At 43.1% G+C, this 19,018-nt stretch overlaps 1 protein-coding gene across 1 annotated transcript; it reads left to right on the top strand.

Annotated features, from left to right (window-relative positions):
* Positions 1–510: 510 nt before the first annotated feature.
* FAM241A (family with sequence similarity 241 member A) lies at positions 511–18,590 on the top strand. The gene is made up of 2 exons (XM_066632235.1): positions 511–794; positions 17,844–18,590. The coding sequence occupies exons 1-2, from the start codon at positions 675–677 to the stop codon at positions 18,087–18,089; spliced, it is 366 nt and encodes a 121-aa protein (XP_066488332.1). The 5' UTR covers positions 511–674; the 3' UTR covers positions 18,090–18,590.
* Positions 18,591–19,018: the final 428 nt, after the last annotated feature.

The raw sequence follows: 19,018 nt of genomic DNA on the forward strand, positions 1-19,018 counted from the left end.
CTGGAGATACCAAAGTCAATTGGGGAGAGTCAGGGGTGGGGCTTGTGATGCAGGGATGTGCAGTGTGTGGGGAGGCAGGTGAGGCAGAGCCTCCCCACTGGAGTCCCTGGAAAAGCACCGCGGCCCAGTGAGGCACCCACAACCCAAGCGCCCTGCACGTCCCTGCTGTGATGTCATGAAGAGCTCCCTTCTTTCCCCACATCAGCTGAACCCTGGCAGGCACATGGGTGCCAAGAGGTGCTGCTTTCCAGGAAGCACGCTTGGACCAGTCTTGCTTTCAGAGCCTGCTTGGACGCAGAGAACAGAGAGCTGCGCCTGTTGAATGCCTGCCTGCCTGGCCTGTTCAAAGCCCCGAGAGGACGAAGGGGGCTTGAGCAGCCCCGGGGGCTCCAGAGACGCCCATGCCACCCCTTCTAGGCAGCCAGGAGCCTCCGCCCAGCCAGCGGCGGCGGCAGCGTCAGTGCCACCCCCGCCCCTTCGACCCGCCCTTCTCCACCGCCTCCCGGTGACGCTCCGCAGGCACACCCTGCCAGGCGGCGGTTGCAGCCGCGCACCGGAGGCTGGTGCGCGCGGAGTGCCCGCTTTGCCCAGGCTGGGGGAGCTGCCCGCGTCTCCTCCCGGGGACCCAGGCAGGAGGGGCTTCGCTTTCCGACCGCAGCGGGGAAGGGGCGCCCATGGGCTCGACGGAGGAGCTGCTGGTGCTGGCGCCGCCGGAGTGCGCCTTCCAGGGCGAGAGGGAGCCCGCCTTGCCCTCCCCGGGTAGGAGAGCCGGAGCCCGGCACAGGCAGCAGCAGGTGAGTGGCTCCCCCTTCCAGCGGTAGGGTGGCTGCTACCCTGTCCCGAGCCTGGCGCCTTTGCGGCGAGGCTCTAGGAAGGGCATGGCACACTACCCACCAGCAGACCATACAGGCTGGCAGGCACGACAGGGAGAGACAGCCGCTCCCCTCCCTCGCATGCCGATGGAGCTGGAGCTCTGGAGGGGAGGTGCTCTCCGAGAGAGGGGGAGAGAGCCTGGCTGTCAGCCTGGAAGAAAGGGAACATCCTCGCAACAAAGGGCTTCCTGCTGCATCTGAGCCACCTGCCCGTCCCCTCCCGCCTCCAAGGATGGAGGATGTGCATGGAGATCAGGTCCGCACAAGATGTTGCTCTCCATGGAAGGGTACAAAATCATGCAGGGGATGGAGAGAGTGGAGAGAGGGTTGCTCTTTTCCCTCTCAGGCAACACCAGAACCAGGGGGCACCCACTCAAATGGAGGGAGAGTTAGGACAGACAAAAAAAAAAAATTTCTTTACCCTGCATGTAATGGGTCTGTGGAACTCCTTGCCACAGGATGTGGTGATGGAGAGAGTGGGTAGAGGGATGTTCTTTTCCCTCTCACACAAGACCAGAACCAGGAGGCACCCACTCAATTTGAGTGTCAGGAGTTCTAGGACAAACAAAAGAAAGTATTTCTTTACCAGCATGTGATGGGTCTGTGGAACTCCTTGCCACAGGATGTGGCTGTGGTGATGGAGAGAGTGGGTAGAGGGATGTTATTTTCCCTCTCACAGAAGGCCAGAACCAGGGGGCACCCACTCAAATTGAGTGTCAGGAGTTCTAGGACAGGCAAAAGAAAATATTTCTATACCCAGCGTGTAATTGGTCTGTGGAACTCCTTGCCACAGGATGTGGTGGTGATGATGGAGAGAGTGGACAGAGGGATGTTCTTTTCCCGCTCACACAACCCCAGAATTAGGGGTAATCCACTCAAATGGAGTGTTGGGAAACAAAAGAAAATATTTCTTTACCCAGCATGTAATTAGTCTGTGGAACTCCTTGCCACAGAATGTGGTGATGGCATCTGGCCTGGGTGCCTTTAAAAGGGGATTGGACAAATTTCTGGAGGAGTAGTTCATCACAGGTTACAAGCCATGATGAGTATAGGCAACCCCCTAGTTTTAGAAGTATGCTACCTCAGAAGGCCAGGTGCAAGGGAGTGGCACCAGGATGCAGTTCTCTTGATGTCTGGTGTGCTCCCTGAGGCATCTAGTGAATCAGTGTGAGATACAGGAGGCTGGACTAGATGGGCCTTTGGTCTGATCCAATGGGGCTCTTATGAAGGTTGGGTGTGGGGAGTGATATCCTCTTGCATGCTTTCCTGGTGATGTACTGGAAGAATATGCACCTTTCATTATCATGTTGTGCACATTTTTTGCACATGTATGTGAACTTTTCGTATGAGAAAACTGAAAACTGAGCCTCCAGACCATCCATTTAGCTATCGCATCCTTCAGAGGTATAGCATCCTATGCTTATAATGTGATTATTCTTACTGGGTTTTTTTTTTCTATCTGAGAGTTCAATCTTATACATGTCTATTCAGAAGTAAGTTCCATTATAGTCAATAGGACTTACTTCCAGGTAGGTGTGGATAGGTTTGCAGCTTTAGTTTTGTATCTGAACTGCAGGGAGCATTGCTTAGGACCAGTGTAGGAATTTTAAGCAATGTAAGTAGTAAATGAATATTTGCGTGACTAAGAATAGCTTGTGTAATGGCTCTCACAAGCACTGAACTAGTAGGCAAGTGACTGAAGTGTGTGTTTTAGAGCCCAATTTTATGTATGTCTATTCAGAAGTAAGCCTAATTAGAGTCAATGGGACTTACTCCCGGGTAAGTATGGTTAGGATTGCAGCCTTAGTTTGCATTAATCCATAAACATTGTGGTTAGAAAATGGCTGAAGATGAAACTCTGTGCTTTCAAAATTGTGTTATTGGTAGAGGTTCTGTTTGAAAAAAAATGTTTTTTTTTACTCAGAAGTAAGCCCATTGTGTTCAGTAAGACTTAGGCTGTAATCCTGCCTGCCTTACTCATGGGGAAACAAATACCTAGTTTTAGGGAGTGGTTCTTTTAATCTGGATTAATTGATAAATAATCAATTTATGGTCTTGTGCCTCTGCCCCCTTTTGCTCATAATAGCGCATGCATGTGTGTACATGCACACACAGACAGACTGGTATAATAGTGGGGATGGTGCAGTCAGTATATTGCAGTTTGGCCAGAACAGGTGCACAGTGTTGTACTCTATAAGAAGTGTGCTGGTCTTCCTTCCTCTAAGGTAGAGGCTCCAGCCTCAATCCTAAAACTTCCTAGCTTTGTTCAAGTTCTGTGGGAATGGGCAGATGAAAATTCCAGGAAAGGAGCCTGTAAGCATAAATGTATTGTTCAAAGGAACAGGGCACAGAGTGACTTCCTTATGGAAAAATATGAAACGAAAAAACATTTTCAACTCAGTAACACACTAGGCAAAGCTTCTCATCCTGTATTCCTATTCACAATATGTAATGGGCAAGCTTTCTGAGCCAAAACATAGTTATTTCTAAGTCAGCTTAAACCAGAGCAGAAGGCATGCTGTCTTTTTGCTGAGCTATATTCATCATCCTTAATCCCCATATCAAGTGTGAAATGAAAAAATGCTTCAGTGCTGGTTATACTTCTTGAACCACTGACTGCCCAATCCTAAACTGCATTGGCCACATAGGGCCTATGCTGCATCCAGTGCAGCACAGGAGGTAGCTGTAGGTCTCCTCAGAGTTAGGGAATTTATTTCCCCTTACCGCAGGTAAAGCCCCAGCCATCCCTATTGGGGTTATTGGATCCGCACCAGCTGTTTAGCTGATGCAAATCCAGGAAGCCCAGTGTAACCCTGGGTGGGCCAGTAGAGGGGTTAGGAAATGGCAGAAGTCTGCTCCACTGATCCTGCCCCCCCCCAGACCAAATACATACCCATTCTTACATAAGAACATAAGAACAGCCCCACTGGATCAGGCCATAGGCCCATCTAGTCCAGCTTCCTGTATCTCACAGCAGCCCACCAAATGCCCCAGGGAGCACACCAGATAACAAGAGACCTCATCCTGGTGCCCTCCCTTGCATCTGGCATTCTGACATAACCCATTTCTAAAATCAGGAGGTTGCGCATACACATCATGGCTTGTACCCCGTAATGGATTTTTCCTCCAGAAACTTGTCCAATCCCCTTTTAAAGGCGTCTAGGCTAGACGCCAGCACCACATCCTTTGGCAAGGAGTTCCACAGACCGACCACACGCTGAGTAAAGAAATATTTTCTTTTGTCTGTCCTAACCCGCCCAACACTCAATTTTAGTGGATGTCCCCTGGTTCTGGTATTATGTGAGAGTGTAAAGAGCATCTCCCTATCCACTCTGTCCATCCCCTGCATAATTTTGTATGTCTCAATCATGTCTGAAGAGGCCCAAACGCCGCAGCCTTTCCTCATAAGGAAGGTGCCCCAGCCCCGTAATCATCTTAGTCACTCTGTTTTGCACCTTTTCCATTTCCACTATGTCTTTTTTGAGATGTGGCGACCAGAACTGGACACAATACTCCCTCCCTGACCCAAAAATTCTTCCCTCCCTGACCCAGAAATACCCCCTTTCCCCCCTCCAGAATGCCCTTCCGCTACTCTCTCTCACTGTCCGGTGCAACCTTATTTGTACTGGCTGGTGCTGCTCCTGGATGCAGCACCAACAGGCTGTTTTGCCAGCACTGCCTGTTGCCCACTCACAAGTAGTCAAAAACATGCTTTACAGTACATTTGCAACATTCAGAGCCAGCACAGGAAAGCCAACTCAGAATTCTGCTACATAGTTCCAGTTTTCCATGTACATGCTGAGAGCATGTAACAACTTCTTCAAGACAAACGCATTCATTGTTCATGCTGTAGCACACAAGGCCAATATGAATGATCAGGCAGACTGGAAAACTTTTTGTATTAAATCACAAGGCTTTTCAGGACAATGATACCTCTCTCAACAATTATTCTCCTCCTGCTACTTGTACTACTAAACTTACACTAAGTGCATAACAACGAATTTGTTTATATGGAGCAATGCCATGGGTAAAGTGTGGACCAGGATTCATATTTTACCACATTTAATTAAATATTAAGATGACATAACTGGCAAGGCAGTGAGTTTCAGCAAAACAGGCTGTTTATAAAATTATAATTATAATTTGAAGATAAGCCTCTTGGACTGACAAGTCTCTGCAATAAAGTCTTTCTAGGAAGAGATAAATGAATTTACTTGTTTATGCGGAACTGCCTCTGAGGTCGTATCTTGGACATATGCTAGACAGAGAAAAATCTTTAGTGTACAGTAATTATAAATACTGCAAGTCCTTACTTAAAGTTGTCAATAAACTGCAACTTTAAGCAAAACGGCTTATAACAAAACCAGTTTACCATAAGCTGTTTGATGTACATGAGCAAGAGTTGCTTTCCTGCAGCATACTTCTGGTCAAAAAAATCACTAAGCTTCTATATAATGATCCCAAACAGGTCTAATATTAAACAATGAAATAAATGTGAGCTTCCAGACCAGAGAGAACCTATGCAGACAAGGGGAAACAATTTTTTTTTCTCAACAATTTTGTTTCAAAACAACTTAAGAACATAAGAACCAGGCCATAGGCCTATAGGCCATAGGCCCATCTAGTCTAGCTTCCTGTATCTCATAGTGGCCCACCAAATGCCCCAGGGAGCACACTAGATAACAAGAGGCCTACATCCTGGTGCCCTCCCTTGCATCTGACATAGCCCATTTCTAAAATCAGGAAGTTGCACATACACATCATGTCTTGTAAACCACAATGGATTTTTCCTCCAGAAATTTGTCCAATCCCCTTTTAAAGGCATCCAGGCCAGACGCCACCACCACATCCTGTGGCAAGGAGTTCCACAGACCAATTACATGCTGGGTAAAGAAATATTTTCTTTTGTTCCCTAACACTCCATTTGAGTGGATTGCCCCTAATTCTGGGGTTGTGTGAGAGGAAAAAGAACATCCTTCTGCCCAAGGAGTTCCACAGACCAACCACATGCTGCATAAAGAAATATTTTCTTTTGTCTGTCCTAACTCTCCCAACACTCAGTTTTAGTGGATGTCCCCTGGTTCTGGGGTTATGTGAGATTGTGAAGAGCATCTCTCTATCCACTCTATCCTTCCCATGCATAATTTTGTATGTCTCAATCATGTCCCCCCTCGGGCGCCTCTTTTCTAGGCTGAAGAGGCCCAAATGCCATAGTCTTTTCTCATAAAGAAGGTGCCCCAGTCCAGTAATCATTTTAGGGCGCAATCCTGACCCCTTATGTCAGTGCTTTCCAGCACTGACATAAGGGCAATGCTGCTCTGAGAGAAGGGAAAAAACATTCCCTTACTTTGAGGAGGCCTCCGTAAGTGTAAGGGGTGTACGCTGCATCCTGTGATAGAGAGATAGTCACAGAGGCCTCCTCAGGGTGTTGGAACATTTGTTCCCTTACCTTGGGGCTGCATTGCAGCTGCACCAGTGTTGGAAAGTTGGATAGGATTGGGCCCTAAGGCTGCAGTGCCATATATGCTTACCTGGAAGAGTGAATAGGGTTGAATTCAGTGGGGCTTACTTTTGAATAGACGTGTAGCATTGCATTGTAAGAAAGGAATATGATTAATTGGGCAGCAGATATTTTAATACAAGTAGGTATAAATAAAATAATAATTAATAACCATTTTACATGGTAAGTACCAACCTAAAAGAGACATCCCCGTTGCTCTTTCACACATAGGAGGGAATGTATCTTCTAAAACTGTGGCTGGTACAACACGTATGCATAATCTAAAAATAAAGAAAGCATGCTTATACCTTTAGAACCTTTGACTCTAAAGAGCTAATCTGTGCAGCAAGGTTCTTGATCCATATAGGACGGCAGCGCTTGGCAGTTTGGATATGAGAGGCTGCAGCAGGTGGCTCAGAAGTTGACATGTGACAGCACAAGTTATCAGCACATTCTTACTGAAGCAATCTGTGGGACGCTTCCTTTCCAGGCTGTAGGGAGAGAGGCATGTACTGTCTTGTGAACAAAAACACAGCACCTAATGTTAGAAGAGGGTTAATATTTGATTCAAAAATGCTTGCACCTAGCTGTTTGATACTGGCGACTGTGTCGCTGCAGGTTTTGCTGTGTGTGTCTGGAACTACCAGAATACATTAATGGGAGGAAGGGAGGCTAGAGGCTTCAAAATTGCTACCAACCCATTTGTATGATGCAGTTTCCAACTCTGAATAGTCTCTTCAAGAGCACTGGGATGTACTAAAGGGGAGGCACCATTGAGCTCAGTGGAACTTGCAGAGTAAATATGTGTAGGATTGCACTGGTAGGAAGCTTATTAGTTTAGGAAGTAACACAGATCCTTAAGCATCTCTCTTTGTTTCACTGGTGATGTGGAAATTGAGTTTTTATGATAACTGTCCAAAAGACTTTTACGGCAGTAAGCTGCATTTTCTCTTGTCCTCTTTCTTGGAACCAAACCATAAGATTTTGGTTTGTTTAGATTTGTGTGTATATGAGATGATATTTCGAGAATCGGTGTGATGTAGGTTGGAGTAGGGCTGGGGAGATCTGGGTTTAAAATGACTCAGCCATGAAGTTTGTTGGGTGATCGTGATCCAGTCAGTCTGTTTTAGACTAACCTATCTCACAGGATTAATGTAGAGATAAATTAAAGTATAATTAAAGCATTATATGCTTTCCTGGTCCCTGAGTTCTTTGGAGGAAGGACGGGATATTTTTTTTATTTTTTGTGAAGTCTTGATCAGCTGTCATTGTATGTATTTTTTGTCACTTAATCAGCTGGTAGAGAAGGGTATGAGTACCGCTGGTGGTAATTGAGATGATTTCTGATGGTACTCACGGAAACTCCAGACCCCTGCTGCCTGGCAGCAAGAAAAGCAACACAATGCAACAAGCTCCAGTAGGAGGCTCAGCTCAGCAAGCAGAGCTCCAACGTGCACTTTTTGTGCACCTGAAAAAGCCCTTCCATCCGCCCTAAGCCTCTTGACATCATCAGTTACTTCTGGTAGTACTTCCAGTAGATAGACCATGCGGAGTGATACAGTGGGGAACAAACACTGAGAAACACTGTGGTAGAGTAAAGCAAGACGTGAAGTGCTATAAGTGAAATTTTGTAAGAAAACTTTCTACAGTAGTCAATTCTTAAGGTTTGAGTTGGTACATTGTACATAAATCATCTCTCTTCTTTTGAAGAAGAGAAGTTAATGTAAGAAAATGGCAGCATAATTATAACAGGATTCCCATTTAGAGCATGAGCCAAGAAAATGATCAGCATCTTTTATAAAACCTCAAAATCAATTAAGCAGATGCTGTCTCCTTGAGTACAAATCTGGTTAGTGCTTTCAGTGCATGGCTTGTCTCAATGATAGAAGAAATTTTAGAAGGCTAAAGTCTGCAATTAATTCTAATAAACAATGTTCATTGGAGTGAGGCGAGTAGTAAAATGTAATACACTTAACATAAGAGACAGGTATGCTGCTTCAATTTGTTTTTGTATGAGAAGATCAGTTGACAACTGGCAAAAAATATGTTGTGTATATGTTTCATGTGGGTTATTTTGTAGTATAATCATAATAGCGTATTGTATAGTGATGTGTGTCCTGCTCCAAGAGGGGCAACTCTGATTCTTCAATAGCTGTTGTCCAATATTTGTTGGATTTTTGCCTTTGATCTTTACCTCCAATTACAGTCTGACACGAAACTTGTTTAAATACAGTTGGATTTGTGGGTTTTAACTTACGGCAGAGAGGCATCCATAATCCTTCTCGCTTAAATAATATTTCTACGTCAGATTTGCTCCTCCTTTTTTCTGTTTTCTGAGGAGCCCTTTAAACATTACTTTGCTGCATGGGAGCAATTTTTCCTTTCTGGGCATCTGTAATAACATTTAAATGATACATATGATTGGCTTCTGCCCACCACTGGATCTTTCCCATGGAAACTGCACTACTAGCAATCAGTCCTGGGGTTGGGACCCACACAATTTGCCTGTGCTCATTGGTCACGTAACTCTTACTCTAGCTGCATGCAGTCCACTGAGGGAAAAATATCTCTCTCTTATGGCAAGTATAGTATTTAAAGGGTTTGTTTATGTAGAGAGAGCGAGCACACACACACCACCAAAAGCACCTGGAGGAATGTAAGAATATGTAGGCACAATGCTGTATACGTGATAGGGCAACTTTTTAACGTATATATTATAGTTATATCCTCTCTTAACTATAGCCCTTTTCAGAAGTTCTTTACCCTGTGAACAACAAAATAGAAATAGGGCAAAAAAGAAGCACAATGACCCAAAGTGGATCGCAATTGTGTTTTTCCAGTGTTCTTAGACATAGGGAGCCTTGCAGAGAGGTCTGCTGCCCCTCCCCCAAAGGCTGGTGCAGACAGAGGTTAAGAACAAAAGCCCCTCTGTCCCTGGCAGCTGCACAATCCTGGTGATCGCACCACCGCCACCCCCCTACCCCATCCCTTAAGGGGCCAGAGACAAGGCTTCTAGGGCTGGTGGGTCACAACCCACTAGTTTGAGAACCCCTACTCTAGGTCTCTGCTTCATCATTTGCAACTACATTTACTTTCTTTACAAAACTCTTAACAGATGCCACATAAAACTATTGTTGCCCAACACTGCAGAGCTTGTAATTTGTGGGCTGCTCTATGAAATCAGCCATGAAGTTCTCTGTTCAAGAGCAGCTGTTGACAGTTGAACATGTTACGTTTTGTTCTGTTTTCTTATCTTAATGGGGGGTGGAGGAACCTGCTGTGTCCTAAAAAGAGGAACAAAACCTCTATCACTTTTGTAGTAAAATGTTCATTGCCACCTTCAAATCATGCGAACATCTGTTAGAAATGGATGGCTTCTAGGGATGACTGGCAGTTTTGTAGCTTTTCAAGAACGGAACAGTCAGCCTGGGAAAGAGAGACAGTGTAAATAGGAAGCAGTGGTTTTTCAGTGGAGATTGTTAATTTAGCCCTAATGAATATATAACACCTGTAAAGCGTTGTGGGACTAACACAAATTTAACAGAACAAATTGTAACCCACCAGAGGGATTTGCATAGGAGAGGTGATTAGGCTGAAAAGAGATCTATTTAAGATCTATATTTTTCCTTTTTTTAAAGTTTACTGTCTCTTTCCCAAGCAATAGTCTTTCAAACATTTGTGTACTTCCATCTGTTGCTTCCAGGACTTAATGGAGTTAGTCAGGTTCCCCTATAAAAACTGCATGTGTTAACTTCAGCAGGTAAGGGGAGTGTGAATAGCCTTCAGGTTAAGCCTCCAGGAACTTGTTAATACAAGCTGTGTTTGATTATCTGAGCTCCTATTGTGGATTTGCTGGAAGTGTTTCAGGTGCTTGGAGGCAAGATACTCTTGACCTTTTACAATTACAGATCCCCAATGGATTGCCCAATATGTCCTGGAGTTTCCGGAGGAAAAATCCATTATGGGGTACAAGCCATGATGTGTATGCGCAACCTCCTGATTTTAGGAATGGGTTAAGTCAGAATGCCAGATGTAGGGGAGAGCACCAGGATGAGGTCTCTTGTTATCTGGTGTGCTCCCTGGGGCATTTGGTGGGCCGCTGTGAGATACAGGAAGCTGGACTAGATGGGCCTATGGCCTGATCCAGTGGGGCTGTTCTTATGTTCTTATGTCCCTATGCTCCCTTCTCCAGATTGTAGAAATCATCACCACCAGTCCTGTTAGGGACCAGTATGACTTCAAAAGATCTCAATAGCTTGGTTTTACTTTACATATGGATAGCTAGGGACAGAACACTTCAATCCATATTGATAATGGTTATAGTTAATAATCTATTCCAGGGGTGTCCAAACTTTTTGGCAGGAGGGCCACATCATCTCTCTGACACTGTGTTGGGGGCCGGGGGGGGGGAAGAATTAATTTACATTTCAAATTTGAATAAATTTACATAAATATATTAGAGATGGAACTTACCTGAATGAATGAAGGTCTTACAATAGCTCAAAGCCTATAAAAGGTCTTGCTCAAAGCAAGGCTAGCCTTTTTTTCACTGCCTACTGCATCGCAGACATGAAACAGCAAGCAGTGGAGGGAGCCCTCATCCCACAGTTTACTCGAGAGGTTGATCCGTCACCCTATGCTGAGAGCAGTTGCATCAGGGCAGCCTGGGCTCCAGCAAACCTCCGAAGGACCAGAGGCTCATTGGAGCCTGGGGGCTCCCCGTTGGCCAGATTGGGAGTCCCCAAGGACCGCAAGTGGCTCCCGGGCCGGGGTTTAAGCATCCCTGATCTATTCTAACAACAATTTTTTAAAAAATTGTTCAGAGATCGAGTCCTGTTCAGTTGATCACCTGTTTTACCATGGCCTCATATAGTAAAATAGTCCATGAAGCTAAAAATGTCACACCGTAGACTCCTTTTTTATTCCTTACCATGTCATGTATTAGCAAGGGCAGTAGTAAGAGCTGATTGACCTCCTAGCATTGCACCAATCAGGGGCAAACCTAGCTGCATAACAAAGGTAATGCAAATTGAAGAATATGCTGTGGTTCTAAGCTTGATTTTTTTGAATGTTAGTTAATCCTCATTTGCTGGCAAATGAAATTAAGAGCCCAATCCTATCCAACTTTCCAGTGCCAGTGCAGCCATGCCAGCAGGGTATACACTGCGTCCAGCGGTGGGGGGGGCAACCACAGAAGCTTCCTTAACGTAAAATAATATTTGTTTCCTAACCTGAGGGCTGCATTATGGCTGCATCAGTGTTGGAAAATTGGATAGAATTGGACCCTAAGAGTGTTAATGTTGTATAACGGAAACAAAATAAAACTATGGGTTTATATTTTGTGTACATATGAAGGCAGAATAAGATAGCAAAGCTTGAACAGTCAGGAATGGCATTTAAGTGGTTGTAAATGGCTTCTTTTATTTCTGTTGAGAGGTAAACAAGCACAGGCACAGGATTAAGCTGGTAATGCTGACCAGAGATAAGAAATAAATTAAAATAAAAGCAGCCACCATGCAAAAACTGTTTTCAGCTCGGCTGTTAGGGCAATAAACATTGAAATATGATGTTGGTCATAGGGCAGAAAAGGGTTGCTACATGTTGTTATGGCAACCTTGGTTTTGAATACTTTGACAAATTTGGACTCACAACCTAGCCAGATTTTTGTGAAACAATCTCCTCAGATAAAACCAAGTTTCCAAAAGCATTTTATGAAATGGGAACATAAACTCACTGTAACTTGCCCTTAGCTGTACTTAGCCCTTAGCGTATTAAGTAACGTTAGACAGAAATAAGTTTAAATGAAGGGCATTTTTAGTGTCAAGTCTTGCACTGGAGACTTGCCCAAGTTCCATCCATGTTAATCTACAGGTTGGAACAGCTCATTATCTGCAGGGGATCCCTGTGGCTACTGAAATCTGCTGTTACCTAGGACCCAGTTTAAATGTCTATAAATAGAAATAAAGGGCACACTTTTGAGTCTCCCAGAATTGGTATATACTGCATTCAGCCACTAGAGGTGCTGAATCTAATGCAATGTAATGAAATAATTTTGTTCAATTACATTCCATTACATTCAGCACCTCTAGTGGCTGAATGTGGTATGTACTGATTTGGGAGACCCGAAAGTGTCTCCCGAAAGTGGTTTTTTTCTTTTTTTGGCCCCAGTTTTTTTTTTCCACTTCCCTGATTGTCTGCTTACATTTATTTTGCCAGAGTGTTTGTCTTTTTGTTCTCCCTGTATGTGTAGGGCCAGGGCCTCTGAAAGGAATTTTATCAGGGGGTACTAAGTTCCCCTTCCAAAGGGGGAAGGGCAAAAACAGTGGGTGGGAAGCAGGAGGCAGGGCTGGGATCCTGCAGTTATGCTGGATCCCAACCCCCGTTCCCAGGGAGTTTGAAGCAGCTTGAAACCGCTCTGCTCTCCTTGGACTTGCACCACCTCCGGAGGTGGCACGGGTCTGAGGAGACCCATAGGGGCCAGGGCGCCTTACCCAGGGGTAAGGGGAAAAGTTTCCCTTTGCCTCTGGCTGAGCCGATTCTGGCTCCATCCTGCACTGGATACAGCGCAAGCCTCTTGGCTTGCCTGTTCCAGTGCAGGGTAGGATTGCACTCTTCTAGAAATTTCCCTCTCTGTTATGGCATGAACATGAATTTTCCCAGATTGTATAAGGGTAATTGTTGTTGCCCATTATTGCAGTACTTTTTAATAAATAAAAGTACTCGTGGTTGAAGCACAAATTATTTTAGCATTGCAGCATTAAAAAAAAAAAAAAAGCAGAACTGGATTAACTTCTATTTTGCTTTCTCATATCATATGGTGAATGGCTAGTACATCTCATATTATAAAAAAGATATTCACCAAATGCATTTATATTTTAAAAATGTTCGCTGTAGATACATTTTTCTGAGTGAAAATAAACATGAACAAAATAAAACTAGAAGGAGCTGAATAATATGAAGACAGGAAACTTGCAAGGACACCAGCATTTTTCTGTTATTGAGTAACCACTTTTATTTAGTGTTCTGTTTTCTAATAACATTGAAATGTAGAGCACACACTTATTCGTGTGTGTGCAGAGATTTCTGAACAAGGCAAGAATAAAAGTACATCATGTTTTTCTCTCTCTGAAATGTGATACTATTTCATAAAGGGGGGAGGGAGAATTAAATAACTTGTGACCTTGAAAGTTGTGTTGTAGGACTGTATAAACATCAGTGGCACACTGCATTCTTTGACACCTTGCAGATTGAAACAGGAACATTCTTGAGTGTCGTCCCACCTGTTTTGCAGCAAGGATCACTGCGTGATCTCTTCTCTTTAACAGTACATGTTGCTGAAATTAGGATTTTACTTCTTAAATTTTAAACATGTTTTAATAGAATGCTTAATCATAATAGGTCAGGCTACAGGAGAAGCTGTTGCAACCATTCAATATAAGAGCGTGCAGTCATCCAATGAAATTGCTTGGCGGGAGATTTAGAACAGCAAAATGAAATACTTCTCCACACAGTGCATAATTAACTTAGGAAACTCACTTCTGCATTAATTCGGGATGGCCACTAGCCTAGCCAGCATTTATACTTACATGCACACCCAAACATACAAGATAAGTAAGTGCAGTCATGCTTCCTTAGGATTCAGAGGTAATATGCCTATAAATAACAGTTCTGGGAGAGGGGCAACCACAAACTCGAGGTATTGGCATCATCTTCCTGTGAGAAAACAGGATTCTGGGCTAGATGGACTCATCTGATCATGCAGTAATCTACTTATATTACTCACTCCAATCAGATACATTATCTCTAATTAGTTGTCTGGATTATTGAGGGGAGACAGTATATGGAAAGGATGCCATGCTATATTTGTGCACTAGAGTCAAGGTGCTTCTGCCCCCTTTGAGATATAATTTCTAGGGACCCAACCTTTCTCTCCTCCCAAGACAAAATGTGGTCACAGTTTACCAGGGTCAGAAATGGGGACACTTCCTGGGTTGAATAGGAACAGTTAGAGCACATGTCATTGGGTTGATCTGCAAAGTGAATTCCCTACCTTGGTTATACATGAGGTTACACATCAGGATGTACCCAAAGTACTTTGTAGTGCAGAATTCAGGAGGCAGTTTTGTATCAGCATGAAGCTGTTTCTCACTCCATGTGTCAGAAATCTGCTAGTTAAGACATACTGAATACAGATGCAAGGGAGTAGCAGGTATCTTGCAGGTATCTTATCTTGTGTGCTCCCTGATGCATGTGGTGGGGCACTGTGAGATACAGGAAGCTGGACTAGACGAGCCTTTGGCCTAATCCAGTTGGGTTGTTTTTATGGAATATTTAAACCTTTCACTGAAATCAGGAAGGATTTTTACCAAGCTCAAGACTGGGTCCAAAGTGCTGAAAGGTAAATATTTTTGTCTGACAGTGAAGAGTTGGAAAAGATGGAACTGTACAATGTTGGGTTCCTCTCCTCTTTTGTCCTTCTCCTTTAAGGACCTACATAATTATACAAATATCTTTGTACATTTTAGTTGAAACAAAACGTTCCTGATTTTTGTGCACAAAGAAATTGTTTCACAATCGTAGAATCTATGTTTTATTTTATATGCCTTCTCAGTGTCTGTAGTGGCATTGTTAACACCTCACTCCCAAAACATCTGAACTAAAATATACCTCCAGGTGAATGATGTATGAATACTGCTGTTCGTCTGCTGATGAAGATAGTTTTCAGTATTTCATTATAATGGAAAATGCAACACTTCAAATATATACTAGATTTCAAAAGGAATATGTTTTGTAGGTCTATAACACGTACCTAGGAGTGAGTCCCATTGAATCAGTACGGCTTCTGAATAGACATGCATAGGATTCCACTGCCAGTCATCATTTGTAGCCTGTTTACTACTAGAACAAATGGAAATTGAATTATTGATTTGCTAGTGAATGTTTACGATCCTGCACACACGTTCATGAGAGTGCCCCATAAAACTTGGACTGATTTCTTAGTTGACGTACATAGAGTTGTTTTCTACCTATCTTGACATCAGTGTAGGGACTATAACCTAGATGTGCTGGGGCCCTGATCTCCATAAAGCAAAGAAAGTTTGCTTTATGAGGAACAGTGCCGTATTCAAAGTACTGGCCTGGTGACTAAAATATTGATGAGTAGCTTTGTGGTGAGCTTTGCCTATTTCTAATGGAAGCATTTGTAAAATCACTTATGTTGCCTACATCATTGTGAAAGATGCTCATTAAGGCATATTATTGTTCATCTCCATCAGAAGCCTGTCCATATAAGCTTTGCACAAGAATGCTCGTTAAAAAGATGGAAGGAATTTCAATAACAAGTTATTCAGCCATTAGAACATTCCTTCTAGGTGTGTCAGGCATGTGTGAGTAACAAGATAGAAAGCGAAAAAGGAAAATGATTTTTTTTTGTTTCTTTCATTCAACCTGGTCTTGCACTATAAGAAAGGCCCCCCAGCATCCAATTTCACACAGTGGCCCACCAGCAGCTTCTGGAAAGCTGACAATGCAGAGAGACAGACAGACAAAGTGTCAGGATGGTGTAGTGCTTCAGTAGTTAGACACGTTCAAATCCCTGCTCAGCTATTAAGCTTCCTGACTGACCTTAGGCCAGTCACTATCTCTGCACCTCAACGACCTTACAGGGTTGTTGTGAGGACAGAAATAGAGAAGGAACCATGTACACCACCCTGGCTTCTTAGAGGAAGGTATAAAAATGTAAATAATAAATATCTCCCATGTGGCACAATTTGGCAGATAACAGCCTTGAGAGGGTTATTCTTTGTGGTCTCTGTGCAGTTCAGAACACAGTGGAGTTCTGCTCGTGCTGAGAGTCAACCTTGGAACTTTCGAGAGCTACTTTCCTTTACTACCAGGTTTAAAGATCTCCACATCAACTGTTGTACCATAGCTCAAAAGCCTCACGTTATTGTTTCATTTGGAACTTTGTTCAGAGTATCTTTCTAGTATGGATGTTAACTGTGGGTCAGACTAGATTGATGCTGGCACATGGAACAAGAGAGGAAAAGATACTTGATTCCCTTCTTAATCTGTGAGTTTGAATCCTTCCACATGGATTTTTAAACATATTGTCCCCAAGCCCATGTAGATCTAGATATCCATGAGTTTGGTCGTTGAGATGGCATCTAGACTGCACTCCAAGAGAGCCTTTCTTTGCCATGACTACTCCTTTCCTTTTTTTTCAGCTTTAAAAGGCCACAGCTTCTTCCCCTTGCTTATGGCGAGTTGGAAAGACTACATTGAAAACAGCTTTTGCTTGATCTTTTGCTATATCTGCTTGGGCTCTGTGGGAGAGGAGAAACGGGGCAGCTAATCATGCTTTATTCCTCTTCCTGCTGGAGACGGAGGGTGGTGATGTCCCTTTATATTACCCTTTGTATACCTACTTGGATGAAAGTCCCAAGTGTTCAATGGGGCTTACTCCCACCAAAGTGTGTATAAGATTATTACCCAAGTCACAGGGAAGGAAGTCTGCAATTTGTCTTGCAAACTACCAGTTGTCCATTTGCATCAATGAGTCTTCTTGTCAAAAGTGTCTGCATTAAACATGTGACTTCCTTCCTCTGCCTCCTGCTGGGTTCCCTTCACAGACAAACCTCTTTTTAAACATGGCTAAAGTCACAGAGGTGTGTGCGTGTTTGTTGGTCCCACTCTTGGGAGCAGCAGCCTGAGGTTGGGGTGGGAGATGTCAGAGGCACTAGACACCTTTGCTACCTGTGCGCAAAGAGTTAAAGCTGCATCAGACAAAATGGTTTCGTCTCCTTTGATTTCCAACCCCCCCCCCCCAACCAGAAAGAATTTTATTGGCAGCCTGGCACCCAGAATTTGTTGAGCCCTGGCTTAAGGGGTTTTTCTGAGTGTTTGATAATGAAACATCAAACATGAAACTACTGCAGGAAATGATGTTCTGTGCACATTTTTTGCTAAGAAGCCCCCCTCCCTGTTTCTTATTGGTTGCCAATGGCATGGCATCAATTGGGATCATTGGACTTATGGGATCATTGGACTTATGGCTGAGCCCCAATATCCCTGAAAGAAAAAGACGTATCATTTGCTGCTAAAGAAGGGCTCCATAGAGCCTCTCCCATATTGATGGGAGCCATCTACTAGTCTTTTGCCCTTTTGCAAGGAAAAGATAGCAGGTTTGAACTGAGGGCAAGGAGCAAAAGAAGCAGGCTACAAACTTTAGTGAGGGTCTGTGTACAACTTGAATTGGACCTAGTTTAGCTAAGGCTTGTATTTTCAAGCCCCCTGTTTTAAATGTTCTTCTCATCTCTAGTTTTCACCTTTTTCTCAGCACTTTATAATTATGAAAAGATGAAAAATGCAGGCATTACTGCATGTGGGGCTGTGAAAAATTGCAGTAACATGTTACTGATTCCTTGGCCCAATAAACCAATAAACTATTTTTTTCTCTCTTCTGACTGCAGGTCCAACCAGAAGAAAGAGACAGCAGCACTGAAGCTATCACAGATGACTATAAAAAAATGGGAACTCTCTTTGGTGAGCTCAACAAGAGCCTCATCAACATCGGTTTCACCAGAATGCATTTTGGAGAACGGATTGTGGAACCCGTAATAATTATGTTCTTCTGGGTTATGCTCTGGTTCCTTGGTTTACAAGCTCTTGGACTAGTTGCTGTCCTGTGCCTTGTTATTATTTATGTGCAGCAGTAAAGTATGGTAGATGGCCATTGAACAACTATATGATATCTTGGTGGATTTATGTACTTAGCCAAACAAGAATGGTCTACTACAAGCTAATGTGCTGAACATTATGTAGCCATAAAACTTGTGCACTCTTTCTTTTCCAGTTGCCATCTTTTCAATTTAAAATAAATAAAATCTAATGTATTTTAAATATATGGGTGAAAGGGGATCTTAGTGCAGGACAGTTGAACTGAAACCTTTATGTTTAAAAAAAAAAGTCAACCGAATCAGTATAATTCCTGTGGATTGCAGTTCTAAGAGGTCTTTTGCATATGAAAACAAAATTTTAAAAATTAGGTCTATTGCTATTTTATATGTGTGCTATGGCTGCTTTCCAATGATCACTTACTTTTGTATTGAGAATGAAAACTTTAAAAGGCCTGTTTGTATGAGCTTTTGTGCTTGATGATTTTATATCATCCTGTATATGCCTTTGCAAATTTCTTCATATTAAATGATTAAAATTCAGTTTCTATATCCTAATTATGTATGTTGATATACAATTTTGTTAAGCGGGTGTGCAACTGTATTGATGCAACTAATGTATATTTATATGTATAAAAATCTCATTTCAGACTTTGTAGGTCCAGCCAATACCCTTGCAGATTTCCTTTTAGATTATGTTCCTGTTGTCTCTTCATACTTTTAAGGAGTTATAATAGTACAGATGGGGAAAAAAACAGAAAATTCCTTCTTTTTTATAATGGGTTTTCAACTTGTCCTATGCCAATTCTGAAACTTTCATATGTATAAACACAGCAGACAACATTCCTAGATGAACTAGCAAAATGCAGTAGCAAATTTCCTTTTTTTAGAAGGTTCAAAATCAAATTCCCTTGGTTTGACACCCTACTTAGCCCATCCTGATTTGAGTCCAGTTTCTCCCAAGCCCACTA

The sequence above is a fragment of the Tiliqua scincoides genome, chromosome 6 (assembly GCF_035046505.1).
Source record: "Tiliqua scincoides isolate rTilSci1 chromosome 6, rTilSci1.hap2, whole genome shotgun sequence".
NCBI classification, from domain to species: domain Eukaryota; kingdom Metazoa; phylum Chordata; class Lepidosauria; order Squamata; family Scincidae; genus Tiliqua; species Tiliqua scincoides.